This window comes from Aspergillus brunneoviolaceus, assembly GCF_003184695.1.
Source record: "Aspergillus brunneoviolaceus CBS 621.78 unplaced genomic scaffold BO95scaffold_16, whole genome shotgun sequence".
Taxonomy (NCBI): domain Eukaryota; kingdom Fungi; phylum Ascomycota; class Eurotiomycetes; order Eurotiales; family Aspergillaceae; genus Aspergillus; species Aspergillus brunneoviolaceus.
Window position 1 is genome coordinate 395,897 of NW_020290746.1, and position 26,764 is coordinate 422,660.

Here is a 26,764-nt window from a genome sequence, read left to right on the forward strand (position 1 = left end):
TGGATACACAATACCGAGGTATGTGTAGTAGTATACCGGTAGCTGAGCCCGCCGCGAGCACAAGAACCGGTAGCGTAGCTTGGGTGCAACGAATACTTGTTCAACTGAAACCTTCTCCGATCCTCCACTCACGAAACTAAATTGTTGATCAACTCTGACCTAAGCCGACGGTGAGGATAATTTACATAGTATGAACAAACAATGAGCAAAAAAAAAAGGCAAAGCCAGATTACTGGGTGGTGACGAAGCAGAACAACAACACTCTCCAGCTTTTCCGGACGGGCCACGGTGCCGCAACCGGAGATGAGAATGGCTTTGGTGTGGCAAGCACCGCCTCCAATCATGGAGCTAGGTGCAACTTACTCATTACTAACTTACAGGCTGCAACCGCTAAGAGTACTTCGTAAGGTAGTCAAGATGAGATTCGAGTAAAAGGATCGATGATGCCCGCACTGGTGGTTCTCTTCACGTTCCTACGCGGAAAAACACGGATAGTATGGGTCAAAGCCAAGGTATAGTACGTACTGGCCCCCCCAAATTAAACCGCAATTCCAACCTCGGGGCGCAATATCTAGTTATTCTGCTAGACGAAAACAGCTGGGGAACGAACCTGGTCCGGGCTATTCTTGCTCTTCTTATTGACCAGGTTTGGATTGATTTTCCATGGTTGGAGCTGGATCCAATGAGGTTGGTCACAGCATTTTGACCGTGAGATCTGGCGGAGCAGTATGTTCGAATCAGAAGGTTAGGTCGGGATGCTCGGAAGAAAGAAGCATCAACAGAGACGGAACAATCAAAAAGGTGTGAAAGGTCAACAGGAGAGAGAGAGGGAAGAGAGCACAAAGCCGAAAAGCTTGTGGCAGAGTCGTTGGTCAGCAACACCGAGCAGCAGCGAAAGGAACAGTCCAAGATCCATCCAGTGTTCAGATACCGCTGCAGGTAAGTTAATCACCAGACAGGAAGTTAGTAGAGGTCGACGGATTGACCACCAACCGCATGCTTCGACTTAAAGTGGGTAGGAGCATCATCTGGAGTCTTGACGCCTTGGAGGTTGGGAGTCGAACCCAAACAGCGTCTTGCGATCGTCGCATACAGTATCCTACCATCTCACCTCGACCAGTGGTCTGCTGCTATAAGGAGTGAATCGGTGTCAATTAGCGAATGTTGCCTGTGAGTGAGTGTGCCCGCTGCTGCTGCGCCCGAGTGACCAAACCAGTCGACGACCCAAGGATGCGCCCCAGCCCCAGTGTTGGGATGCTAGGCAGAAGAAGATGGACGAAGGCGTGGTGACACTCCAAAACGGAGTCATCGGCATCACCATTCAGCTTGAAGTGGATTGACTAGTACAGAGATAGTCAGACGTGATGGTGATGGTGATGGGTGATGGTATCATGGTAGTCAGTTATAGTTTACTCCGGCAGATGGGGATAGCATCGTGGCTATTTCTGCTGCCTCCGTATGTGCCGGAAGGAAAGTGGCACACACGCTCGCTCCACTTCAACAGTCGGAAGTTCTGGAACAACCGCCGCCGCCGCTGCTGTTGCTGCTGCGTGTTACGCTGTCAGGTACTGTAATGATCAGGTATCTCAGGCTGTTGATCGCAGGAGCAGGAGCTGGGGCAGCCTTCAAGGTTGAGCAACATAACACCCTGATTTGTTTGGAGTTGGTCGAAGGCAGTCCCCATTCAGTCCACGAACCTCGAATTTCTGGCTGTAGCACCAATGAGAAGGGTTAGACACGTTTATCCCGAATGCAAGTGCCAAGGCTCGGGTTCTGAGTCCTGACTTCTGTGAATCGAACTTGAATGGATGGTATTTTTGTTACCGGGATTGAGAATACCGTACGCGTCCAACGACAGACCGGCAGCTGTTGCCCCAATTAAGATTAGTTGAAAGGAAACTGGAACTGGAACCTACCGTAATAACTACCAGTAATGCTACACTTGCTTAGTCGGTGTGGGCCATGTCGGCCTCAGGAATGAATCAATGAATCAATGAATAATAATGAATGGGGGACCTTCAGGTGGCGTCTAATCATCCCCACGACGGTCGCCGTCTCTTCATCAAAAAAAAATTCCCTAAAAAAATTGAAACGAAAAGAGAAGAGAAGAAAAGAAAAAGGAAAAGAAAAAGAACTTCGATCCAATCTTTCGCCAAACCATCATCTGATTATCATTGCCAATCCCTCGACTCACAATCAGCCGATCTCCAGATGATGATGAGATGATGCTATGGTTTCGGACCAGTCACCGCAGGTACCTTTTTATTTTTTTTTTAATTATGTTTTTGGTTTCCAATGCTTTGCCATCTTCTTTCCTTTGCAGGTACGAACCAGTAGATACGAGGCAACCGAAGTCGCGCGTTCACCTCCCGGTCGGTCGGCCTTGCTGGTGGTTCAATGCGCATCGCATAGTTACCTTCGTTTTAGGTGGATGGATGCAATATAATCTGGTACAGAGGTAGCCACAGCTGAAGTGGACAAAGTCCCGAGCGTCGATGACACAAACAAAGAGATCCATCGCATTTTGATCTCTTGCCCAACCGAGAGAATGTGAAAGAGTTATAGTTATAATACCCGGGGCCTATGCATTCATGGGTTCGACCGTCCGTCGCTCGCTTGCTCGCTCCCTGATCAGTCAGTAATTTCGGGAAAAGCAAAAGGGAGAAAGCGAGAGCAAAGGATCCTGGCTGTTAGGCCCACCAACAGGGGAAGGATAAAGAGATACGGTACGAAGTCGGTCGTTAGTTAGGTAGGTAGGTTAATAGACGGAAAGCGGAAGGGTAGTCTCGTTCTGACTTCCAGAGCTGCAAGTATAGATAGGTAGAAAAACAGACAGAGAGAGGCAGCAGCGAAGAATCGGTCGGTCAGTCAGGCATGATGTTAGTACTAGCAGGGTATGCCGGTCACATTGCCTAATCATCCAAGCTGAAGGGCGCTGAATGTGGGAGAGACCTCCTCTACCTCGCTCTCCGTCTTCCCCGTCCATCGATTGATTGATTGATCGATTGTCAAAGGGGCGACGAGGGGGAGAGACTTGGATGGCGGACAGTAAGAGCAACCACACTGACGGTCATCTCCCCAGTAGTGAGATGGCCGGCCGAATGAGATGTCGGATTGTGGAATGGATTCAAATGCGATCTTCCACTCTTCCCCCCAATCTTGGAACTTTGTACATTGATTGCATTGATTGCACTTGTACTGTCATAACGCCATGCTTGAACTATCAGACTAGATCTGTAGTCGAACCCCCAGCTCATCAGTCGCCGCAGTCACTTCCCCCCCTCCTTCTCTTCCCCCCCTGAACAGTGAGACTAGAGCCCTAGTTCCAACCGACTATGGACAGGGAAGGAAGTCCAACCGGCCTGGTGGTGTTCGACTGCACATCGTTGACTACCTACTGTATTGTACTAACCAACTGTACTAACTCAATCACACATCCACCATCCCTTAAGTTTGAAAACGATCGTTACGCTAGTTGTGCCAGTAGAAGTCTCATCATCGCTAGATGACCCAAAACTTGCCGGGGCTGAAGTTAGGATAAGGAAAGCCTCCGACCGTACTTTGACCTTTCTCTGTCGCGGACTATATTGGGGTAATGGGACTCGAGACGTTGAGTTGACTACTAACCTACGCACCGTAGGGGATCCGGTTGACGATCAGACCCTCTCCTCCGACCAAGTCAGCAACTTACTACCTCGCAGACACCGATAGACAAGATAGACGACCGGTGTTTCCGAAGGCAGACATCAGTTCTTGCTCGAGACGCGTCCGGAAGATGGATCTCGATGAGACATGAAAAGCCAAAAAGACCTCTCCGCAGCAGCCCGTCAAGGACTCTCCGCTCCGGAGCGAAGTATATGAAATCATAAAGCATCACAGCGTCGGAATTATCCACCCCCCCCCCCCCCCCCCCAAAAGTCTACTGAGAACGCGCGCCGATTTTGGACCCGTTTTGAGGTAATCAGCGTCGTGAAATTATGGCGTGGTTGGTGCTTTCTTTTTGCAACCGTATACTAAGGTAGTCATATAGTAAGTTAACCACTGTGTCGGCAGGTCTGGATGACCACCAACACATGTGTCATGACCGATCATCATCTTTGGATTACTGCTGGGCCGATCGATGCGGAAGGCGGAGGGAAACGCTGTTGTACCAGAAAGGTGGGTGTTATGATCTATCCATCCATCTTCATTCCGACAATAATGCATGCCATGAATGATGATGGGGTCAGGAAGGGTGAGGGTGATGGGCGGCACACAATTGATCTTCGGCATTCGTCACCCTGTTTGTCTGTTGTAATCTATTGAACTATGGACTGTACCACGGGGTGAAAGGAGGGAGGGGAAAGGAAAGAGAGAAACTGCGACGCGTCCTGTGTTACGAGGTCAGTCAGATCTCTCGCTTCTCTTTTTTTCTCTTTCACGGGTCGCGCGCCAGAATCTAGTAAAGTACTTTCCGACCGTGTTGGGTCTAGCGTGGGTTCTTTTACTCGCATCAAATGCGAGGTAGGGGGAGAGGGGGAGGGAGTGGGTGGTGCCAGTTGATGACTTACTTACTACTTGAGTACCTAGGTAGGTACTAGGTAGGGAATGTGTCTTGGACCAGGCGCAATCACCGCATATCCCTTCTTGATTGACTACTATTGTAGGTATTGTTCGGTTTCAGGCCTAGAGTACTGCCGCTTGGATGCCTGCACGCACCGAAGAGCAAGAAAATATCCCAACGCTACGGATGATATCCCTTCTCTCTCCTTCCAATCCATGGAAAGATGTTTTCTTCCCTTTTTTAGACTAAGAAAAGGGGTCTTGGCCATAATCAAAACTCTTAACGGAATACGACAACAATGACTGACTGACTGACTGATTCCCTAAACCAAAAGAATTCCACGAGCAGCTGACAGGGAAAACCCAGACCCGATAGCCGCCGCCCGCCCTGCGCCATCGATGGTGGGTATGTGACTGTAAGTATGTGAGTGGTGTCTGTGTCTGTGTCTGTGTGCTGTGGTCTGGTCTACCACTGTGGATTCTTTTCCTTTTCCATCTTCGTACACTCCTGCAAGTTGAATCATGACCAGCACGACCCAAAAAAAAGTACACCAGTGGCGGAAACACAATCAAAAATGGACCAGATTGGGCGCGGGTTTTTTTCAGACTTTTTTTGGTCGAATCCTCCAGCCATTCCACCCCAAGCGCAGGACCGGAGGAGGCTTCTTTCTTTGGTTCCGACCGACTAGAGACGGAGGGAAGATTACGACGGGGGCGGAGTATGACGGTAGAGCTGGCGAAGGAAGGGAAAGGAAGATGAGCAGACGGAACCTGGGAAAGACACAGACTGACAGACAGTGAGTTGAGCGGATGAGTGAGTTGCCCAGTAATGAGAACAGCAACTAAAGGTTGGGTGATGTGGTGATGGGGATTGGTTGGGACGGGTTAGATGTGGATATCATGGATGGATTGAATCGAACATGACCTAAGGTACTCCGTACTCCCGTACACTTACAGTCTGTCTATCTGTCTGTCCTGCTTCCTAGCTAGCCTACTCAACTCATCACCTAGTGCTAAGCAAGCTGGCTGTCTGAACTTGAAGTCAAGCCAGTCGGCCCCGCGGCCACCAGTTTCATTTAGTCGCCCCAGTCAGTCACCAGGGCAAAAGACAGGAGAGGGGCGCTTACGGCTACAACTGCTGCTGCTGCTGCTGCTGTATGAGCCCTCAGGGCTCAGCTAGTCTACAGACTTACCTATTGTAGAAAGGTACCACTGTACGGCAATGCTCATCAGCCTTCTCACTTCGCAAGGCTCTAGAGCGTTTTGCCTTCGGCTTAGGCCTAGGGGGGGAAATGTACCCTAGTCTAAGGTACGGAGTAGAGAATGAATACCTGTAATACTGTAGGCACAGAGCAGCAGTCCAGTCAAGTTCTTGGGCCCTCTATCGCCAAAAGGATTGGATGCGAGTCGAATCACCCGCAGCGATTGGACTGTCCATCTGTTGGAGTCGCCAATCTAGTGGCAGTCGGGTGATTGGTTCATTGTTTCGTGTACGCCTCGCTGCTGGGCCCGGGTCGCTCTGGGGATGCACCTTTGTACTATCCATTCACACCTGTCCATCCACAACACCCATACTCATACACCACGCAGGCCTCGAACCAAGCCCAGTCAGACACACAAAATACCTTACATGGCTACATCATGGCTACATACGCACATCACTTGTCTTGGCCTTTTAATACCCTCACTACTACTCCCTAAGGTGGATCAGAACCAGATGAAGATATTGCCGATAAGTAAAGTTTTTCCTTTCTCTCTCTCTTTCTTTTTGTGTTTTTCTTTTCTTCGTTTCTCCCCCATTTCCTTAGCCTCATTTGAAGCTCTACCAGCTTCGGACATTTTCAACCATCAGTCCTGCCTGCGTGTCTGTCTGTATGCGGTAATGGGGGTACAAAGTTACCTCCGCCCCGCAGGTGCTCCGTACTTTGTGTGAAGAATTACTGATACCAGCAAAAGTTTGTTACCTCTCGCAGTGAGAGACGCTTGACCGCTTGCAGTTAGAGGGACAACAACTGTCCAACCGTCAAGGTTCTTTTCATACCGGACGAGCTCTGCGGATCCGTTCCATACCTGACACAACGCCTCCAGGCTTCCCATACCTTACCTCTTTTGACTCTTCTCTCCCCATGACAACCATCCAATTAGCCCGTGATCCATAACTTGCATAGCCTGACTACTGCCTGTATCCTCTGCCTACCGACCACCGGCACCCTTGCCATCGCGAATGGAGTCCTACTATGAGTAACTACGGAGTAGACTACGGAGTACTACTAAGCCAAAGGTGAACCACCCTGCCGACCCAAAGTGACTGTGCCAGAATTGTCTAGATGATCAATACGTACCGAGATACCGAATAACTGACTACTAGGTAGTTATTTTCGCTGCTCGGTGATTAATTTTGGAATTTGCACTGGATCCGGACGGAGGCTCTCTCTGACTAACCACGTCGCAGATTGGGCCGTGTGGCCACTGCCACAGTCCTAACATTGAACTTGTCCCAGTGTCTCCCTGCGACCGTGATGACTCCATCTTCAACTGCAGGCAGTAGGGTAATTAGGTAAAACTGTAAATCAACCATTGAACCGAGAGAGTTCAGTGGTTTGAGATGTGAGCGTGTGAGTGCCACTGAAGGCCTCTTACAGTTTTCATACGCAGCGATCCATATTTCCATCCATGCCCCCGCCTCTCCCTCCTCTCTGCCTCCCTTTTTTTCCCCGGGTACGTAGTAAGTTAGTCGCTGAGTAGGTACGGGAGTACTTCAATTCTTGCCTAATTCTTGCCTAATTCTTGCCCCGTCCTCAGGTCAATTACTGTAAGTAGTAGAGAGTGGTGCAGTGCCGTGCTTGAACTTAGGGCCGCCGATGGCCCCAAAGCATCGTCTGGAAGGCATGATCCTGTAACAGGTGTCCGTAACAATAGTAATAATGAATACCATGATTACCCATTGCAGCTTGACCACCTCACCCCCCGTCAGCCCCCTAAGTGCCGTACTTTTCCGTACCTGAACTTGTCCGTCCGTCCCCATTCCTTTGCCTTCCGTCTGGTTGAACTAGAACCGGCGATCAACCACATTCAGCGTGCACAAACCTCCCTTCATCCAATTTCTCCCGTGCCTCCCGGGACTGCTGAGCAATGCCACACACACCCCTTCTCCCTTGAGGTGCGTGGTGGATGGATGGATGGATGGATGGATAGTTAGATGGACGTATGGGCAAGTCATCATCCTTTCCTGGTTTCTTTCTTTTTCTGTTGCATACTTATTATTTTGTCTAGTCTTTTATTGCTGTCCTATTAACTACATAGTAGTCTCTTAAGTCTACTGAGGTTGCTTAAGTTGTTGCATACTTTTTGCTTTTCTCACAGAAGAGTGAGAGTCTCGAATGCGTACTTGTGTACGGCGTACTCTGTTGTGGACGACGGTATACTCCGTAGCAAAGAGGGACGGACCACTTAGAATCAGTATCCAAAAGGGAAATAAATCTGAAGTTCTGAACGGCACACCATGACGGTTGCAATGTGACGCTAAACCCAACTTATTATTGGATCTGATATGGGGCTTCCGTCGCGACTCGCGACGGAGTTAGCAGGCACGTATTATTCCCAAGACCGAACTTCTACACTTTCCACACTTTCCATCCCTCTTCGTCTTGTTTTTTTTGTTTTTTTATTTTTTATTTTTTTTACCTTTTCTTTTTTTCCTCCTACCTTCCCTAAACCGGTAAGGTGACCTACAGCATGCTAGATACAACAAGAATTGAGTACTCATGTCCGGTAAGTTAATCAACGCTGGGACTGGTCTAGTCTAGGGCTGCTGACCTTGTTACCCTTCCACTAACTAGACTACTCCGTACACTCCGTAGTAGTAGTAGTAGTAGTAGTAGTAGTAGCATGCATCCACTTTGTCCCCCCTCCTCCCTCCCTCCCTCTCTTCCACTTTCTTTCCCACCTCCACCCTCTATCCCCCTCCCCCCCTCCTCCCCCCCATCCCCCCCCGTGGCTCTGACATCAACCGGTATTTTCATTCTCTTCAAGACAAAGCAGAGACAATCAAACCTGGTCAACCAAACGGGACCCGACCCAAACGAGGCCAGAAGGGAGGATCAACCCTCTGGACCTGCGTCCGGGTCAAACTCTGTCTCTCTCCTGTATGGACACAGCACTTTCTCCGGACGAAGAAACTAAACCTACCCTGGCTCCTCTAGCGGAGTTGTTATGAAGTTGAGTTGATTAGTTATTCTGCTGCTTGCTGGATGGAGGATGATGTCTTGACCTCATCCTTCATTATTAGTTTTTCCCTTCTTTACCTTTTCATTAATTCCCCAATCTATTTTATTTTTATTTTTATTTTTATGAGTATTTAATTTTATTTCCCTTTTCGCTCTCTAGATCCATACTGCCTCATCCAATTTATTTCAATCTCCTGTATGGGTTCAATCCAATCCATTCGAGGTTTCAACCACTTTTTTTCTTAACAAGATTATCTGCTTTGACTTTCCTTTATCATCATCTCATTGCCGCGTCTTCAAGTTTCTTGGATATAGTTCGGTTCTACAACTGGGTCGTGCGTGCAGGATCTATGACCTGAACCTCTCCTTCCATATCATTCTGGTCACTGCCACTTCAGTTCTACTGTTTTAATCCACTCTGTTTCTACTACTACTACTACTACTACTACTACTACTACTACCACCACTGCCTTGCCATCATACATACATACTACCACTAATATACTATGTGATATTTGTCCGTCCTTGATTCTGGCTTTCCGATACTTCAATACTTCCACCCCCTTCAGTGCCTTCATTCCATCGAGGCGGCCAACATTCAACAGATCCGCTGCTGTTGCTATCCTACCAATTCCCCCGTGCGGCCTTTGATATTCGCGGTTCTCGAGCCAACCAGACCCCCCGGCGACTTTCCTGTTCAACTTCAAAGATACAGATCAACATCAGCAGCTGTGGTCGCAAGCCATTGCATACCTCTCCCACGCACCGGACTTGAAGGGCTGCCGGGATTGAACAATAAACACCACCCCGTACCTAACCCAACCTAGACCAAGACAATCCCGATGAGAGTTTGATGAGCACGGTGTTACAGATATCTCGGTGTTCTGGCTCTTCACCTCCCGACCTTCTTCGCAAGTGTTAACTGAACCTCGGACGTCTCCTGCCCATATGTCTCTCCCGGTACTTCCACCGCAACCTCAACTCCCCACACTTCACCCAGTCACACCTACCATCGGCCCCTACACACGGCCAGACGGTGCGAGAAAGCGACCCTTCGAGTCGATCCCCGATAATTCGGACAATTGGACTGCTCCCTTCCGGGACGGTCTCCCAACGCCTCCGAGCGAAATGAACGGAGTTGCGACGTACAACGTCATCCCCTCGTCCGGCTATGGAGCGAAGCTCGATGGAATCACATTGCCGCCGTACGCCAAGGTCTCCGGCTATCCGCGCATGAACTTCGATGGAGCGACTGCCATGGTCCCCACGTCAAAGCCACACTACCAGCCTCCGGTCAAGGAGAACAACACCCGCGAGCAGGACAGTCAGAAGAAAAGCAGTACCAATTCTACGGCCTCGTATCTGCAGATCCCATCGACGATCATCAACAGCAACAGCAAGGGGAGTCTCGCCGAGTTTGCTGCGCAGGTGAGCAGTCTCACAGAAACTCTCTTTTTCGGCCGAGGGGGCTAATTTACGAATGTAGATGACATGTCTATTCTGGTTCGAAAGTGCGGCCAAGTTGAAGGCCGTGGAGGAGCGTTCGCCTTCGGCCGGCTCTCTCGCCCCCGAGACCATGCCGACGGTTGGCTTTCAGAAATGGGTGACCAACATCCTCTCCACGACCCAGGTCAGCCAGAATGTGGTGTTGCTCGCTCTCATGTTCGTTTACCGCCTGAAGAAGTTCAATCCTGGAGTACGTGGGAAGAAGGGCAGCGAGTACCGGTTGATGACGATTGCACTCATGCTGGGGAACAAATGTAGGTTTTCTCGCAGGCGGATGCTGTGCAGGGAATTGAGATGAGATGAGGCTGACATACTTCTCCACAGTCCTCGATGACAATACCTACACCAACAAGACGTGGGCCGAGGTATCGGGCATCACGGTGCAGGAGATCCACATTATGGAAGTCGAGTTTCTGAGCAACATTCGCTACAACCTGTACGTGTCGAAGGAGGAATGGCGCCAATGGCATGTCAAGCTGGGCCTTTTCGCGGATCACTTCAACAACGCTCTGCGAGTGGCGGAGAAGAACGACAGAGCGGTTGTGCCTCCTGCACTGCGGGTTTCTTCCGATCTGGCTCCCATCTCCCGGGCTGCTCTGTGCTCGCCTTCGAAGTTGCCGTCGCCGCCTGCGACTGATGCTCTGCGCTCGCACCACTGGCCGCTGCCGATGAACGGCATGCCTTATGCCGGAGGGGCATGTCAATTGCCACCAAGTGACATGCCCCTGCCGAGCAGCAGCAGCAGCAGCAGCAGCAGCAGCAGCAGCAGCAGCAGCAGCAGTAGCAGCAACTCGAACCCACGCAAGCGGAGCCGCGACGAGGCGGTGGAGGAATTGCCGTCCAAGAGAAATACTGCCGCGATGGTGCCGAATCTGCCGGTATCCTCCGCCTTGACCAACATTCCCGCCTTGCCGCCCGTCATGCCATCCACATCCACATCTACCTCTACCTCTACAGCACCTTCGACATCGGTGCCTTCTCTCGTCCCTGCTATACCTGACTCCGTCTCTCGTCTTCCACGACCGAACTTCTCTTCTTCTCTCAGCCTGGCTCCGACCATGCCTCCTGCCGTCTCCACACTTCCCCAGCTGCCTTCCACTGGCCGGGTGATGCCGCCTGTATACGCTCCTCCCAACACTTGGATTCCATCGCAGATGCCGACCACCACCACGACCGTGGCCCCCTCTGTCACTGTCCCTACCGTTCCTCCTCTTAGCAACGGTCTTTACACCTCCCTGCCGGACCCCAGCAGACACCACAACAGTCCGTTTGCCATCTCCTCGGCTGGCATCTCCCCCGCCGTCTCCGCCTACTCTGTTACCCCTCAAACCCACCTGTCGCCATCCTTCTTCCTCGCCAACCGCAATTCGCCGTACCGGCCCGTTTGCAGTGTCAACACCCTTCTGATCCCGCCTCCTTCCACCTCCCTGCAGCAGCAGCGAAGCGTCCCGTTTGAGCACATGCACTACCAGCCGCTGGGAAAGACCGTTGCCGAACGCAAGACGGGCGTGCTGCCATACCTGCACCACGAAGCCTGGCCCTCTGGACCCATTGGACAGCCCATGTTCCACTCCAGCTTCAACTACCCATGAAGCGAGCAAAAGTCTTTTCCCCGTTTTAATGCAGCTTTACGACCTTGATACTGATACGATGCATATGAGAAGACCTGACCTTCACTTCATTTCTTTTATTGATCATCCTCCGTTCCGCCCCCACCGTTACCGTCCCCTTTGTATCACTGTACAGATTTTTCTTTCTCCCTTTCTTCGACCTTTCCGTTACGACATAGCATGACACTGCGGCGTTTGTGTTTTTTTTTTTTTCTGTCCCACTGATAGAAATCGGTTTTATCTGGCAAGACCAATGTTTGCATCTACACTGGACCATGGAGGGGAATCTTGGGAGGAGGCTTGTTCTCTGCATGGATATGGCGCTTTTGGGAATGCTTATGTTTATGTACACACGAGAGGGAAAGCATTAGCATGATATGGGCGTTTTGTTTTTGGGGGGGATGTGATTAGGTAGGTAGCCTCAGGGAAAGAGCCCGGAGGAAGCTGGGTCCGATTAGTGTGGCCCTTGTGATAGGAATCCAATGAAAGACACAAGTACAGATTATTCCGTGGATTAGGGCTCCTGCCTAATAGTCGTGGACAGTCTTCAAGGATTATAAGTCATGTATAGATGAACACCGCAGCTGACAGCCATACCAACTTTTATAACTTTTATCAGACTGATAATTCAACTTCAACCATTTTCATCTTCCAATACCCAACTACAGTATATCTAACAACCTAACAATTAGCTCTCGTGTCATGAATATCCCAGTGATGATCATTCCTCAGCGCTGATACTTAACATCCCTCTCTACCTGTCTAGCTGCGACACTTCGAACAGAGGCTAGTAGTAGTAGTAGTAGTAGTAGTAGTAGTAGTAGTCACCACGCTCCGAGTCCGCAAGTTGCCAGCAATGCTCGCAAGACGCCCCGCCCCCTCAACCGTCTCCGATGTTCCGGAGCAGCACAGTCACTTAGTTTGTACCTAAGCACTCTCCACCCAACTCGCAAGCCCCGGCCCTCTCAAGCGTCCTCCTCCTCATCACCATCACCCCCCAGCCTCCAAACCACCACCCCAGCCGCAGGGATCTCCGACCCATTCCGACTCCCAATAACCACCCGCCTCGCCCCAAGAATATCAGGCACCCGCACCGCATCCAACCCATAATTAAACCCCCAGAGCACGGCCCCGCGCCGCGCAAACCGCAGGTCCGGTCCTAGATCCGTCATACCCCCCCGGACCGGCCGCCCCAGAACATCCGTCAGATTGGCCTCGCGCGCCACATCCCCCAGATACGCGACCAGCAGCTCGACCGTCGGATTCACGCCGAGATAGTGCACGCCGTTCGCGGCGCAGCCCGCCGGCCGGCCCTGCCGGTGGCGCGGGCCCGTATACCGCAGCCGCGTCGCCTCGTCCCGCCCGCAGACCACCCACTCCGCCCACCCGGAGATGTTGAAGCGCCGGCCGGCGTACGCGACGCTCTGGCCGGCGTAGTCCGGCGGGGTCTCGATGCGCGTGACCTTCATGGGCAGGCGCGCGTGGATCGGGCCCCGCGTGGGGGCTAGGCCCGGCTGGTAGCTGAAGGTCTCGGTGAGGGCGCCCGTGTGCGGGCCGAGGATGATGGGGCCCGTGTGGTTGGCGAGCGTCTCGTCCAGGGTCTGCGGGATGATGGGCAGGCTGGGGATCACGACCAGTTTGTAGTTCTGGAGCGGCGGGGGGTTGTCGGCTGGGAGGATGTCGATGGAGAGGCCTAGGCGCCGGAGGGCCGAGTAGAATTTGTAGACTAGCTCTAGGTAGGTGACTGTTGGGTCGGTGTAGCTCGTTGTTGTCGGGTCCCAGGTGCCGCTGTAGGGCGAGATGGTCCAGGCTTGGTGCGCCGTGTAGGAGAAGATGAGGGCTACATCGGCTTGCTGCTGCTGCTGCTGTTTTTGGCTGTGGGTGTGGTTGTTGGTTTTGAGGGCTTTGATCAGGATAGGGAGATCTTCGTGGGCGAATGTCTGCATCTCGTCGAAGCCCTCGTCAGCGGTGTTGTCCGACGTGAAGAGGCCGGAGAGCGTCTGCTCGGCGCCGAACGGTACCTGCCGCCACCGGAAATACGAGACCATGTCGCCCGAGTCGGCGAAGGTCTCGTGCGTCCACAGGCGCACCATCCCCGGCAAGGGGGAGACCCGGTAGGGACTCCAGTTCAGGACGCCCGGCTCCATCTCCATGATGCCGAACGGGCCGGCGGTGGTGTTGTAGGCCGCCCCCGCCACGCCGCGGTAGAGGGCGTGGTGCAGCGCCTGCCAGTCGGGGAGTCCCGTGTACAGATAGTTGGCCTGCTCGGCGGCGGAGAGCCACGAGACGGTGCTCGGCCCGGACAGCGGGTATTCGTCGAAGGTGGCCAGGTCGAGGCCCACCTCCCGCGCGAACTTGAAGTGGTCGAACTCGAGGAAGCCCATCATCATGTTGGTCGTGATGAACTGGGTGGGCGCGTGCTGGCGCAGCATCGTCGCTTGCTCCCGCGCGAACTCGATCATCATGTCCGAGCTGAAGCGGTACCAGTCGAGGAGGTGGCTCGGCGGCGGCGTGTAGACCTCCATGTACGGGGGGTGGATCGCGTCGAAGTCGGTGTACTGGTTCGACCAGAACACCCGGCCCTGGGCGGCATTGAGGTGGTCGATCGTGCCGTATTTGTCCTGCAGCCATGTCCGGAACCGCTGGATGGCGTTCTGATCGTAGCTCTGCACGGTGTCGTGGCATCCGAACTCGTTGTCCAGCTGCCAGCCCGCCACGGCGGAGTGGTTGCCGTACCGTTCGGCCAGTTGGCGCGTGATCTGCTGGCTCATTCGACGGTAGTCCGGCGAGGAGGAGCTGTAGTACCGGCGCGAGCCGAACTGCTTGGTCGTGTTGGTGTAGTCGACGAAACTGATGTCATACTTCTGGTAGAGCCAGTCCGGTGGTGCGGCCGTGGGCGTCCCGATGATCGCCTGGAGCTGATACCGTTGCAGCAGATCCAGCGTCTGGTCCAGGAGAGTGAAATTGTACTGCCCCTCCGCCGGCTCGAGAATGGCCCAGTCGAACTCGTTGATCCGCACATATGAGATGTTGGCAGCGGACATTTGGGCAATGTCATCTTCCCACATGTACTCGGGCCATTGCGAAGGGTAGTAGTCGACGGCCAGGTGAGGCCCGGCGGTCCACCGAGTGACCGAGGGAGCAAACGATGGCTCTTGCTCTGATGACTGTGACTGGGAGGTCTGACGTTTGGGGGTCACTGCTGTGGCATGGGCAAGGTCTGCCACTGTTAGAGCCACAAGGGCCACCGCTTGAAGAAGCATATTGACAGAGGGGAGATGAGCAATGCAGGTAGAGGATGAGTTTCTGGCAGGTTGGCCCTTCATAAATCCAGTGGACCAGCCTGCCAGAAACATGCATCCCGAATTATCCGACTGAATTTAGCCGAAGCTGAAGTGGATCGATGGCATGTTGGAATTGTAAGTGTAGAGATCCTGAATTGGTGGAGATGTGGGGAAGACAGAACTACCCCGCATACTGTGGACTCGGTGCTCGGTGCACTTCCGAGTCATCGTCAAGAAAATGCCTCGATGCGGAAAGTCGTCGACTTGGGATCCTGCGACTAACTCCCCATTGACGTCAAATTTCCCGTTTCTGTGCCGTCCAAATATCAACGTTCGTGGGATTGGGCGGAGCAAATCACGAGGCTTTCTTGACTTACCTGTTAAGCTTCCTGTACGTGTCTTGATTTCTTCCTCTGTCTTGCAGACTGGCAGGGGAGAACCGGCTGCAGTCAGAAAACTATAGATCTTGAGAAGAATTGTTTGTATTGCTCATCAGAGTAGGAGTAAGTAGATTCTACCCTCTCTTAGCTGCCAGCGGGAGACAACCATGGGAAAGGAGCTAATGTGAGTATATCACAATAGACGAATATGAATGCATTGTTGTTGTCGTTCTGTACAGCCGGGTTTCTTGCGTCCGGCAGTCTGAAAAGCCCTAGGTTGGAACCTGGGTGATGGTATCATTGAAATCGCAAATTGACCACAGGAAACTCGAAGTTGTTCATTGTGTTCGATTACGCTGTCTCCTCGTTATTATTGCTTTCGTTGACCGCTAATCAAGGAACGCATGGTTTTCCATCATAACCACTGGCAACTTACGGGAGCAGCGCAAAGACGTAGTATGAATAAACAATTTGCCATCTGGAGCTTAGATCCACGAGAGAAGGTGGCCACATGGCAGTCAATTCAGGTGACAAAAAAAAGGAAATCAAAGGAAGTTCTGGTCTTGGGATTTTGCTGGACGGTGATCATTTCTTTGCCTCAAGATAAACTTGACTTGGCCGTGAGGAGCGACCGCAAAGCGTCCTTGTCTATGTATGGTCGTGAGTTCCTCTCAGCAGCTTCAAAGTGCCTCTCAGTGATAGGGAAGTCAGGGTGATCCTCTAAATATATATCGATGGTGTTCAAATCCGACCTTTCCACGATCAACTCGAATGCTGCTTCGTGGTGGGTAGTGGTATCCGATGCTGCATACATGAGCGGATAAAGTCGTCAAAATCCTCAGATGACAACCTCTCCAGCATTTGATCCGAGACATCGAAACTGGCATAATGGAAAAGGGCATCTGCTGACCCAGCCAGAGAATCTGAGCTAATCTCAGGATCCTGCCACATTGCTTCCCAGACTGCACGAAGATTGAGGTCACGATGTTGTTTTAAAAACAGCTCTAGAGCCTCGACTTCGCCTATTTGAACAGCATATATCAAGATATTCTCTGTAATTGGCACTGCCTCTGGTCCCAGGCGGGTCAGAAGTAAGCTTACAATGTCGCTTGGGAAAAATGCATCCAACGAAGCTTTGACCATTTCTTCAGTGATTAAGACTTGGTTCTTCTGTCTGTCGAGTAGAAGGCGCATTGTATCGACGTTCCTTATTGCGCTGGCGACTATTCTCGGCGTCACTGGAAACTCCGGATCCCTGTTGTAAATAATCTCCAGTGTAAAGATGTTACTGACGGTCATTTCTACCAGCCACTCGGTCACTTCCACAAGCTGCCGATCGAGAAGCACCTCTAGTGCCCTTCCACTCTGTGTATGGTCTTCTGTTATCCTCTGAATCATTCTTTCAATTGGAAGGCAATCATGCCGTCGATCCAATAGCAACCCCAGGGCGTTGGGGATACAACATGCCGCTTCGAACAGTCGATCAGTTACAGGAATTTTGGGCCATCTCTCCAAGATGAATGTGAGCACATAGTCCGAGTTGATGGCGCTCTCATCAGCAAGTGATACCAAAAAATCTTCTGAGACGGGAAGTCTGTGTCCACGAAGATCAAATAGGTAGTTCATCAAGGCTTGTGTATGGTAAAGGTTATGGGCCACACAGCCAAGAATCCTGCTTGTGATAGGAGGATTAGAGCGACTGGCATTGCTCACCAAGAGCTCCAGCATTTCCAGATTATGAAATGTGGCAGCGTTGCACAGTACCTGTTCGGTGACCACAAATCCCGGCTGCTGTCTGCGCAGAAGCGTCTTTATCATTGCCAAACCTTCGACTGGATTCTCTGCAATTGCCTGGATGATCTCATCATCAATGGCAGCGTCTTGTCCACACTGGTCAAGCAACAAATCCAAGATTCCATTGCCTGCTGGAATGTTCTGTGCAGCGGCTAGAAGAACCTCTTTGTCAATGTCTGCTCCAGGCTCTCGCCTGTTCAGAAGTAAATTCAGTGCCTGCAAATCGCGTGCAAACCTGGCGGCTGTGATCAAGACTTTCTGGGTGACACATATCTCCTCGCCACGCTCCCGAAAAAGCATCTCTACCACTTCTTTGTTACAAATTGTAAGGGCTCCGAGACTTTTCTCGTCCAAAGCGATATTATTCACCTGCCGACTCAGCACAATAATCGCGGCATCAGTATTGTCTGCGGAAAGCAGCGCCTGCATCAATGATGGGGTAAGCCTTATATCCTCAACACATCTATTGAGGAGTAGGTTCATGGTTTCTGCACCACATTCGTCATTGTTCAGCACCGCTATCATCACCTTTTCAGTTATCTTGACACCCATCTTCTCTTTTTGATCCAAGAGTTGGTCCATTAGTACATAGCCCAAGCGGCGTTGATTGCTAGCTGCAGCTTCAACCAGTCTCTCATCGATGATCCTATGCGATGCTCTTAATTGGTCGTGCAAAGCGCCCTTGTCCCAAAGTAGGTTCAAAATGACCGACAACTTCTCTCTATCAGCCTCGGCGGGCCTTATAAGCATCAGCATGCTCGCAGTCACGTTTCGGGGTATCTCGTCCATATTGTTCAGCAACAACTCCAGAATCTCTAAGTGACCTGCTGCCGCGGCTGCGGATAATGCATCGCGCGAACCATTATAAATGGTTCCCAGTGGATTGGCGCCTTTTGCAAGCAACATTTCGACTGTTGGTTTCACTCCTCTCAGTGATGCATTGTATAGAGGCGGCTTTAGTTCCTCCAATGATTGAAGCCATGTCCTATCCAAATAGTACTTTTCCAAGCGCACCCAGTTGAAATAAACATCGCGCTCGGTGAACAGGTGATCAACCTTCTCCTGGAGACCGGTACTTCTGGCGTGTAGATCTCCTAATTCCGCCAGATGGTAATCCCAGTAATTGGCAGCATATATGAGTAGTGGGCTTTGAACGGCAGTAGTCTTTGTGAGAATTTCGGTGGTTTCCAGCAGAGAGTCGATACTCTGATTTGCAATAACGTCATGACCAGATAGGGTCGAGAACTGATACCACTGACCCTTGATTTCGTTGCAAACTAGAAACTCTTTCACAGAGAAGTGAGCCAATCTGACAGTATCATCAGAGATGCTCACAGTGACCAAGGAAGTAGTGCAAGTTGTTACAACGTCTTCTGGAAACCGGAAAGACACAACAGCTGCTACGGTCTTCAGATCCAGCGGGATGGCAGAGAAACTCAGCCAAATCAGGATTGTGCGAGCTGCCTTTCGATCATCTGGTGGGAGCCTTTCCAGGGTATCTCTATAGGTATCCTCGAGTGTAACTGGAATGGAATCAAGAGCCTTGAAGAATGCATCCTCGGTCTTGGACTCTTCAAGCCGCTTGATCTGCAAATCAGCCCAGCGAAAGCGCCTGCTCAATCACCCGTGTCAATCATGCTGTATAGATCTGTTTATCAGGACAACATACCGTTCTGAAATGTCAAGCAGTTTCTCTAAAGTCCGCTCTTTTATCGAGTCGTCCCATGCACTCAACCTGCCGTGGGTGACTTGAGCCCGGACAAAAGTTTCCACATCTTTCGCCAATCCAGCCTCCAGATTCACGCTTTGATATTGTTCCAGCCTTGAGCGTATATCAGGCTCTGGTCGGCTGGTAGCAAGAATATGCAGTTTAGTTGGATGCTTTCCCAATAGGTCTTCGAGAAATGGCAGAAGCAACCCCCGTTCGCCGTTCTTCGCGGGGCACTCATCCAGAGCATCAAGGATGAGGAAGAACTGATCCTCGGAGGCTTCCAATACAATGTCGAGAATCTCTGCGAGCTTTTGCTGGTGTGGGTTACTGCCTCGAGGGCGATGCTCTTCCCATAGTTTGACCATAGATTCAGGGAGTGTTTTTGGCATGAATTGTCGTATTATGGACCTGATCATATTGTACACCTTCTACGTTTCGTCATTGCTGAACTGAAAGTACCAGTAGGCAAACTGCCTCGATGAATCAGGCTTGCAGTGCTCCTCAATATCTTGAATGACTGCAGAACAGAGAACCGATTTTCCGCATCCGACTTGCGCAGAATGTCAGTTTTGATTCTGGTGAAGGACTAGAGAAACGCACCTGCTCCATAGAGCCAACAAATCTCCCCGGGCGTGGCCTTCCATCCTTTGTATTCGGGTAAGTTGAGAAACCAATTCCCCGTGTTTGATGCGCGGAGGTCTTGATTATTGTTTTGGGAATTCGAGTAGGATGCCGTGGACAACCAATCGAGGATCTCTAGATCTTGCAAGCCTGCTGGAATGAGCGTGCGGTCTTCTCGAAAGGCCATTGCCTAGTAGACTGCTTACTTCTGGTCTGCGATTGGATAATCTTCAGCCTTTCCACCGCTTCATCGATCCCGTCTAGTATGCTTTCGGCTTCTCTCCTGCGGTCTGTAGTAGTAAGCATGCTGCCTCTTGTTGTTCATCCTAACAGAGGGGAGATAGCATTACCTAGATCTTCCGTAAGTTTTGTCCACTTCTGAACTGCCTGCGCTTTGCTTTCGATAGTATTCTTGAGATCCTTGAGCGGCTCTTGAGTCAGGGCCGTGATGCTTTTGACCATGCGATCTCTCAGGCTATAAGTTTCGATCCTCATATGGAAGCATCCCGGATTCGGATTTCTTACCAACTTTACTTTCTTTTTCTGCCTCTTTGACCTCTGCCGTGTACCGAAGAACCGCTATGTAGACTTCAACTAGAGCGTCTTCCAATCCTCGATTGCTTTCCACCTGACTTTCCCGATAATGGCGGTCAACGATCGCATAGTAGGAAAGATTGCGGGCGAGATACTCGGCTGCCTCGAAAATGTCGTCCCGACGTTGGATACCGTTTTGTATGAATGTTAGGCCAATTGAAACGACCGACCATGCACTCGATGCTGGACTTTGACTTTAGCAGATGTCCAGACTGACAACCATGGAAGGTTCACGGGCTGGGTGACTCACCATGGCCCGTGGGATCAAACGACACCAATGCCTTGACAAGCTCCTGCGCCTGCAGTGCATAGAGGATGATATTCTGGGCGGTTTCGCGAACGTCGATCTGCCCCCCATCGCGCTTGCGGATCTTGAGCCCACCTTCCTTATACTCGCGGTATTTCTCTTCTGTTGTTTTGATAACGCCCTCGATGGCGTTCGTGATGGGGGAAGCGCTTTCCTGCTCCAGAATTTCGCGGTGTTTCTTGTCTAATCTCTCTCCGGCCACCTCCCAGAGATTTCTTCTTGGGGAATTATCGGTTCTTGCCTCGTCTAGGGAAGAGACACATTGATCGGTCCTCGTGGCGATGCGGTCGTCGTCGTTCGTGCTCGGGGGCTGGGACTGGTCGTCATGCTTCTTACGGGCATGTCGATCTGGCTTTGTGGATTTGAGTCGAGCGCGCAATCTCCAGAGCATTGTGGAAAACTCCTTGAAGGAAGGATTCTTTGTCCAGGGTGGAATCCATCGAAGGAAACAAGACGGGCAGTCAGCCTATCTATTCTCCCGGGGGTGGGTTAGCGAACACCTGGCATGCATACGCTAATTAGCTAGCCTTGAGCACGGCGGCAAATCTCACTGTCTTACTGGTCTGGCCATGTGGTCGACTTTTTCAGTCCTGCGACCTTTGGGGGGGTTTTCTTTTCTTTTTTCTTTTTTTTGTGGTATGAAGGACGGGTGTCAGAACAGCTCTAGGAGCTGAGACACACGTCCGCGCAGTGCGGGGGTTTGATGTGACTTATTGGGGTGATTCGCCACTTTTAGTATGCACTCGGTTTTCAGGCCTGTTCTCGCGGCCTCAGGCAGCAGTTCATCCAACTGGATAATTCTCACATAACAGCCCAGTGCATGCCCTGTGCCCAAAAGCTTTGCAGAAAGACAAAGGATAGAGATTTAGTATTGAGAAATCACTCTTGTACACCTTGGGTCGAAACCTCTTTCCGCCCCGCAGACACGAGCTTATTTCTAAACCCTAACGCCCAAGGCACTATTTCATGCAGGAGTCTACATTTGGCAACCGGGGAACTTTTTATGGATCAACGACTAGCAGATCATCCAGCTCGAATTCCACCTCCCGCCCTTGGGCCTCCAGCTCCAGATATCCAGGTGCACTCTGCTCGATAACGCGGACCCAGAGATCCCGACATCCGTAACCCGGAAAGAGGAACTTGTTGTTTAGTCGGGTTGACTCCAAGAGCTCCAGGATGGGAAGGTTCATGTCCAAGCTATTGCGATCATCTCAGTCAAGAAAGGTCTCATCAGAAGACGAGAAGTCAGCAGCACGTACGGTTCATTATACTGCGGCGGGCCCCCGATCCCCGACTCGGCAATCTCGTGCAGGTCCTTCCCCAGGACCTGCTCGAAGGTCATAGTTTGCCCTATATTCCAGGGTCGACGGAGGGTCGAGATGCGGACGTCGCCATTAGAGCCATACTCTACCAGGGTAAGACGCCCCGTGGCCAGCCCCGGCGCATCGATAACGAACCACGTAAGATCCGGCCCGTCGGCGAATACCACCGTACCCTGACGGGTCATAGAAATAGCGTAGTAATCCGCCGGGGCGAGATACAGTGCCGGAAGGACCTTGCTGAGGGTAACGTTAGTGGTAGCTGTGGCCGCCGGAGGGCAGCCAAGCAGCTCTGGAATGTGGCAGCGGGGGGCGTTGCCCGCCCCACGGAGGTCGAAGGGGTGTCGCCTGCTCCATTCATCTTGGTGGACGTATAACAGAATAAGAAACTTTACGAGGTGGATGTAGCTGCGCGAATAGGTCTCCCGGTCTATTGGGGCCAAACACAAGAAGCGTTTGTTGGGTCTCGGGGCGAGCTGCGAGAGTACCTGGGTCGGGTAGTCGACAGCCGAGGTGTACCCTGGGGAACGACTATGGTAGGACTGCGGCAGTGTTACCCTTCAATCTTCTTCTTCCTCCTTTTCCACTCATGCTCATTCATGCTGAAGATGAAGCAGGCAAGAGAGGGACAGATAGGAGGATGACAAGAGGAAGGATCTGGAGACTTCGGGGGTTATACGGACCTCGCGGAACTCCTGGCTTGCGGTAGCCCATTTCTCGATTAGGGCTCGTCGTTGGCGAAGCCCATCTTCTGTAGTTGACGTCGGGTGGGATTCTTCCTGCAGCCGGCGAGAAAGTGATCGGAAACCGTCAGTGCGACATATCATGATAGGGATGTGTGCCTCCGCAGAATCTCCCCTTACCCGTACGAATAGCAACCATCCCTTGGCTTCTTCCGCGAGCTCTTCCGGGTCCAAATCTGTCAGATGCAGGCGGATTTGCGGAATTCCCGCCGGCCAGGGTACTTCTGACATCCGCTGTGGCATTCAGGACTGGAATTTCTGCAGAAGAAAAGAAGGAAAGGGGGTGAAAGCATTCATCCCGCCAGTCCACCGAGTTTACATAAATTTCATAGGGAAGAAAGGGTCCACAAAAAGGATTACAAAACATTACAAGCAATGTTGATTGTGGGTCCTACCCCGCCCATTCATCTCGCGCCCGAGGGCCTGCTGCTAATCTGCCTTCACTTAATTACACCCGCCATAGGAACTATCACAGATGGCCGATGCGCAATACTCGTCGGTGGATCCACTGCCATCTCGGTTAGCCAGCCTCCGACGGTCATTCCCCCGGTCAGTCACTCGCCAGTATCCATCGATGCTGCAACAGGATCCGAACTGGGAGCCGAAGCACGTATAACCCCCATTGTCAGCGCCGCAGAGCCTGGGGATAATTTTCATCAAGACGACTTACAAGTCTCCCCAGATACTGCGGTAATCACCAAAGGCAGATTGCTCACACGTGTACCCCGTAGTTCCGCCACACGTGCCGTCCGTGGCCGTAGCGGCAGAGGTTGTGGTGGTAGACGTGACAGTGGTGCTGGCCGAGGGGCTGGTCGAAGTCGCCGTATGAGAGGCAGACGCAATCGTTGAGGTTGAGCCCGCGGCGGCATCGCCCAAAGTCGAAGCCGTCGCCGTCTCGCTGCCAGTGACCAGGGGGATGCTCGTATTGAAAGGGGATGGCAGGGGTCGGCTGGCTTAGAACCAAGTCACACACGCGATCCCATTCACTGTACCAGGGGGTATTGGTCATGAGATCGCACATTATGAAATTGTCATCCTCGGGGCTGTAGTAGGACATTGCGTCTTGGCAGAGCGTGTAGCTTTTGGTCATCTCATACGCGGTGACATTGTCGAGGTTGAGATTGATAGACCCGTGGGGAGAAGCCAGCTGCAACAAAGATGATCAATGCTCACCCTCGGTAAGATTTTCTTTTGTCTGGGAAGTGCTAACGACGTGGTGCGGTTGGCTGTCACCGTGGCGTTGACGTTAACAGTGGAAGCCAACGCTGGCAACGAGGTACTGGAGCTCGAGGGGTATCCGGTGTACGTCTGAATGCTGCCGACTGCTTGTATGTACACACTGGCTCAGAGTCAAGAGTCAGTACATCGAGCTATTGGGGTCTGGGTTGACGGAGTCTTGCGTAGCTATTCCGCAGCCACAAGGAGGCACAGCTGATGCCGAGCAAGCAGATTCAGAGTCGGAAGATCTCCCCCCCTAGAGCACATTCATGTAATCAGTGCATATGTTTTAAGCGGCAGTAAGAATAAGCGCATACGACCACAGGGTGTGGAAACTAGGGCTTCCCGTCCGCTCAGCTGTACTCAAGCCACACGCCGGGAGGTTAGTAGTTGGGTGGGTGACCACCAGCGAATCCCTTCTGTTGTATGTTTTTTTTGCAAGCCCACTGTCATATATTGACGATCATCTATCGCTGACTGTTAGAACACGGATCACGGGGCAATCAATCTAATACCGATTTGGCTGATTCTCAAAGCCAAGGCTCATCATGTGTTGGTCTTAGGGCCGAGCCACTCCCTCAAATGCTGAATTACTGCCTTCACTAAACGCGGTGCACATCTAAACAGAAAGCAGATTACAGAAATGATAACCAGAAAACATGAAGATACTAGAATTAAAGACAACAAAGAATGAACCACAACGAGATCGTAGACTACGTGAGGGTTATTTCAGAGCAACTGACCGGCAAGGCCTCAGGAGGGCCACCGACACTACTGAAACGGACACTGTCAACTGCACTAGTCCTCCTCATTAGACCGTTCTCAATAAATCCAAGGCAAGATCCTCCACCGCACCGTCCGCTTGTACGTCTTCCAATCCTCGCCATACTTCTTCGCGCACATGGCGTCGTCCCGCCGTTCGCGATGGACGAGCAAGACACCAAAGTACAGCACGTAGAAGTAGGTGAAGATCATCCCCCACCCGGCTGCCGGGCCTTGCATCGCGACCCGCCCGTCCAACATCGTGCGAGACGGCGATCCGGCGAGATCGCCCGAGGAGGCCAACGCTGCAGCCCCCGCCGGGAGTATCGTGTACCCTGCCACCCCCGTGGGCAGGCTAAGGGCCAGGCCTGCAACCAGTCGCCGAAGTAGTTGATATGCCGGGAGAGACCCCACCACCCCGCGGTGAGGAGGCGGGTGCCGCGCCTGGTGGTGATGGACGAGAGATCCCGCACGGCGGGGTGGTTGGGCTGGGTGCGGAACAGGTGTTTCTGATTGTTCGCCGCTTTGAATATGCAAATCCCGAGGACGAAGACGGCGGCGATCGCGAGGATTCGTGGCCCGCCGAGACGCACGGGGAAGGCCGCGAGGTAACGAGCTTGGGTCGAGTAGAGGAAGGGGACCCAGACTAAGTCGCCGAAGGCAAGCATGAAGCCCATCCCGTCGGTCGTGATATCCATCATCGTCAAGATGGATGACTCGTTGTACTGGCTGCTGAGGACGTAGTATGCCTGCACGGCGGTCGTGAACACGATGCTATCGGAGATGTATCCATAGTTGCGGTATTGTTGAGCGATGAATGCCAGGTCAAGCAGGATCCAACCAGTCAGACCGGGGCAAACTTCACACCACGTCTTGATGTCGACTTCCCCAATCAGAGGCAGGGTAACCTGGGGGTTGAGCTCCCGGCTGATGTAAAAATCGTAGATGAAGTTGCCTGTCATGCCGCCGGCAGCTAGCTCTCGAAGGTCGCGGTTGGGATACTTGGTGTCGATGGTGAAACTGTTGACGTAGAGAAAGACCGATAGGGCGTATGAGATGAGAACGTTTACCGTCAGGAGTTGCACGTAATTGTCGGTGATAAAAGTCCAGACGGGGAACTCGGCCCCTTGGAGGAATGTGCCTGCCGCGCAGATAGAGAGAATAACCACACTGGCCGAGAACGCTATGCCGTCCGTTAGCTTGCGTTGACCCTAAAGATTTGGAAGGTGTCGATACCATTGAATCGATACTGAAGGGGGCGATCATGGTGCACCAACTTGGTTCCATGAACCTCTTTTGCAGGAAGGATCTTCTAAAGGGAAAGACCGAAGACATAGTAGGCGACAGTGACCAGCGTCACTTTCCAGGAGAGGAAATTCGACAGACCGATACTCAGTAAATGAGCGTCAGCTTTCAGCTTTGCCCAGGTCAAGTCGCGAGGTTGCAGAAGTAATGGCACTGGGCAGCCAGACACGTCGTTGCAAGCGAATGTGAACGCGTAGAGCAGGACGGGCAGGCCAAAGGTGATGGCTGCGGCACCCAGACTATGAAAGCGTAAGCAGAAGTCAAGGCTCAAGAAAGCAGGAGTAAGTTTCTTACGGTCCGCCGAACTCATATTCGACCATTTTTTTTCGTTGTGATATTCCGCCCCGGAGGGGGGTTCTGGTGACGGGGACAGTGGATTGATTCAGAGTTTCTCAAGATCTGGGGATCGTCTGGTGGGGAGAGATGCGCGATTCAAGGGGCGGTTGACCGGTTTTTGGAAGGCCCGGCAGGTATCGACCGGTAAATGCTCCACGCTCGGCTGCACTTCCCTAATAAGCAGGCCACTACAGCTTGAAAATAACGGTATCGTTAGGTATGAGAACGATTCTCTGTAAATGGAAGGCCGGGCCGGGCCGCTGTAACGGATAACGTTACTTTATGTACTCAGAAGTAAGTACGGTTAAGTGCTCAATTTTCAGAATAGCTGCCGTTCAACGCCAAGCCCTTTTCCTAAGAGAAACTTGATGGACCGTAGAATCATTGACACGCTTTCGCGAAAATTGATATTATCACTAGTATTTACTAGTATATAGTCCAGCATGAGGCACGGCACCCAGTCAGCCCGGGGCAAACTTCACAGCATGCCGAGGTGATGACTAATA

The 26,764-nt window shown here is 51.9% G+C and overlaps 7 protein-coding genes across 7 annotated transcripts; 1 reads left to right on the top strand and 6 right to left on the bottom strand.

Moving 5' to 3' along the window:
- Positions 1-6,404: 6,404 nt before the first annotated feature.
- BO95DRAFT_440634 (uncharacterized protein) lies at positions 6,405-6,674 on the bottom strand. Its single transcript, XM_025586007.1, has one exon. It carries the CDS (start codon positions 6,637-6,639, stop codon positions 6,439-6,441), a length of 201 nt encoding a protein of 66 aa, XP_025444811.1. The 5' UTR covers positions 6,640-6,674; the 3' UTR covers positions 6,405-6,438.
- A 2,857-nt stretch (positions 6,675-9,531) lies between these two features.
- On the top strand, positions 9,532-11,879 carry BO95DRAFT_62589 (putative mucin). Its single transcript, XM_025592102.1, has 3 exons — positions 9,532-10,196; positions 10,255-10,528; positions 10,599-11,879. Exons 1-3 carry the CDS (start codon positions 9,717-9,719, stop codon positions 11,864-11,866), a joined length of 2,022 nt encoding a protein of 673 aa, XP_025444812.1. The 5' UTR covers positions 9,532-9,716; the 3' UTR covers positions 11,867-11,879.
- Positions 11,880-12,576: 697 nt separating this feature from the next.
- On the bottom strand, positions 12,577-15,287 carry BO95DRAFT_440636 (beta-galactosidase). The gene has a single exon (XM_025586008.1). It carries the CDS (start codon positions 15,145-15,147, stop codon positions 12,850-12,852), a length of 2,298 nt encoding a protein of 765 aa, XP_025444813.1. The 5' UTR covers positions 15,148-15,287; the 3' UTR covers positions 12,577-12,849.
- A 1,023-nt stretch (positions 15,288-16,310) lies between these two features.
- Positions 16,311-21,028, bottom strand: BO95DRAFT_480367 (uncharacterized protein; the record flags this gene model as incomplete). The annotated part of the gene is made up of 8 exons (XM_025590137.1): positions 20,519-21,028; positions 20,200-20,451; positions 20,025-20,141; positions 19,881-19,964; positions 19,654-19,824; positions 19,486-19,570; positions 19,012-19,461; positions 16,311-18,954 (listed from the first exon to the last, which is right to left on the bottom strand). Exons 1-8 carry the CDS (start codon positions 20,964-20,966, stop codon positions 16,311-16,313), a joined length of 4,251 nt encoding a protein of 1,416 aa, XP_025444814.1. The 5' UTR covers positions 20,967-21,028.
- A 548-nt stretch (positions 21,029-21,576) lies between these two features.
- BO95DRAFT_491041 (uncharacterized protein) lies at positions 21,577-22,880 on the bottom strand (the record flags this gene model as incomplete). The annotated part of the gene is made up of 4 exons (XM_025590630.1): positions 21,577-21,772; positions 21,835-22,436; positions 22,578-22,673; positions 22,764-22,880. 4 exons carry the CDS (start codon positions 22,878-22,880, stop codon positions 21,577-21,579), a joined length of 1,011 nt encoding a protein of 336 aa, XP_025444815.1.
- Positions 22,881-23,338: 458 nt separating this feature from the next.
- On the bottom strand, positions 23,339-23,784 carry BO95DRAFT_440637 (uncharacterized protein). Its single transcript, XM_025586009.1, has one exon. The coding sequence runs from the start codon at positions 23,725-23,727 to the stop codon at positions 23,350-23,352; it is 378 nt and encodes a 125-aa protein (XP_025444816.1). The 5' UTR covers positions 23,728-23,784; the 3' UTR covers positions 23,339-23,349.
- A 797-nt stretch (positions 23,785-24,581) lies between these two features.
- BO95DRAFT_471911 (putative C-14 sterol reductase) lies at positions 24,582-26,242 on the bottom strand (the record flags this gene model as incomplete). Its single annotated transcript, XM_025589619.1, has 5 exons — positions 24,582-24,922; positions 24,952-25,800; positions 25,854-25,929; positions 25,951-26,161; positions 26,217-26,242. The coding sequence occupies 5 exons, from the start codon at positions 26,240-26,242 to the stop codon at positions 24,678-24,680; spliced, it is 1,407 nt and encodes a 468-aa protein (XP_025444817.1). The 3' UTR covers positions 24,582-24,677.
- Positions 26,243-26,764: the final 522 nt, after the last annotated feature.

Bases quoted from the DNA above. Each gene is read 5' to 3' on its own strand.
- BO95DRAFT_440634 (XM_025586007.1), bottom strand. From the start codon at position 6,639: ATGGGAAGCCTGGAGGCGTTGTGTCAGGTATGGAACGGATCCGCAGAG.
- BO95DRAFT_62589 (XM_025592102.1), top strand. From the start codon at position 9,717: ATGTCTCTCCCGGTACTTCCACCGCAACCTCAACTCCCCACACTTCAC. The intron at 10,197-10,254 runs GTGAGCAGTCTC...TTACGAATGTAG, and splicing joins TCGCCGAGTTTGCTGCGCAG to ATGACATGTCTATTCTGGTT. The intron at 10,529-10,598 runs GTAGGTTTTCTC...ACTTCTCCACAG, and splicing joins ACTCATGCTGGGGAACAAAT to TCCTCGATGACAATACCTAC.
- BO95DRAFT_440636 (XM_025586008.1), bottom strand. From the start codon at position 15,147: ATGCTTCTTCAAGCGGTGGCCCTTGTGGCTCTAACAGTGGCAGACCTT.
- BO95DRAFT_440637 (XM_025586009.1), bottom strand. From the start codon at position 23,727: ATGACCAAAAGCTACACGCTCTGCCAAGACGCAATGTCCTACTACAGC.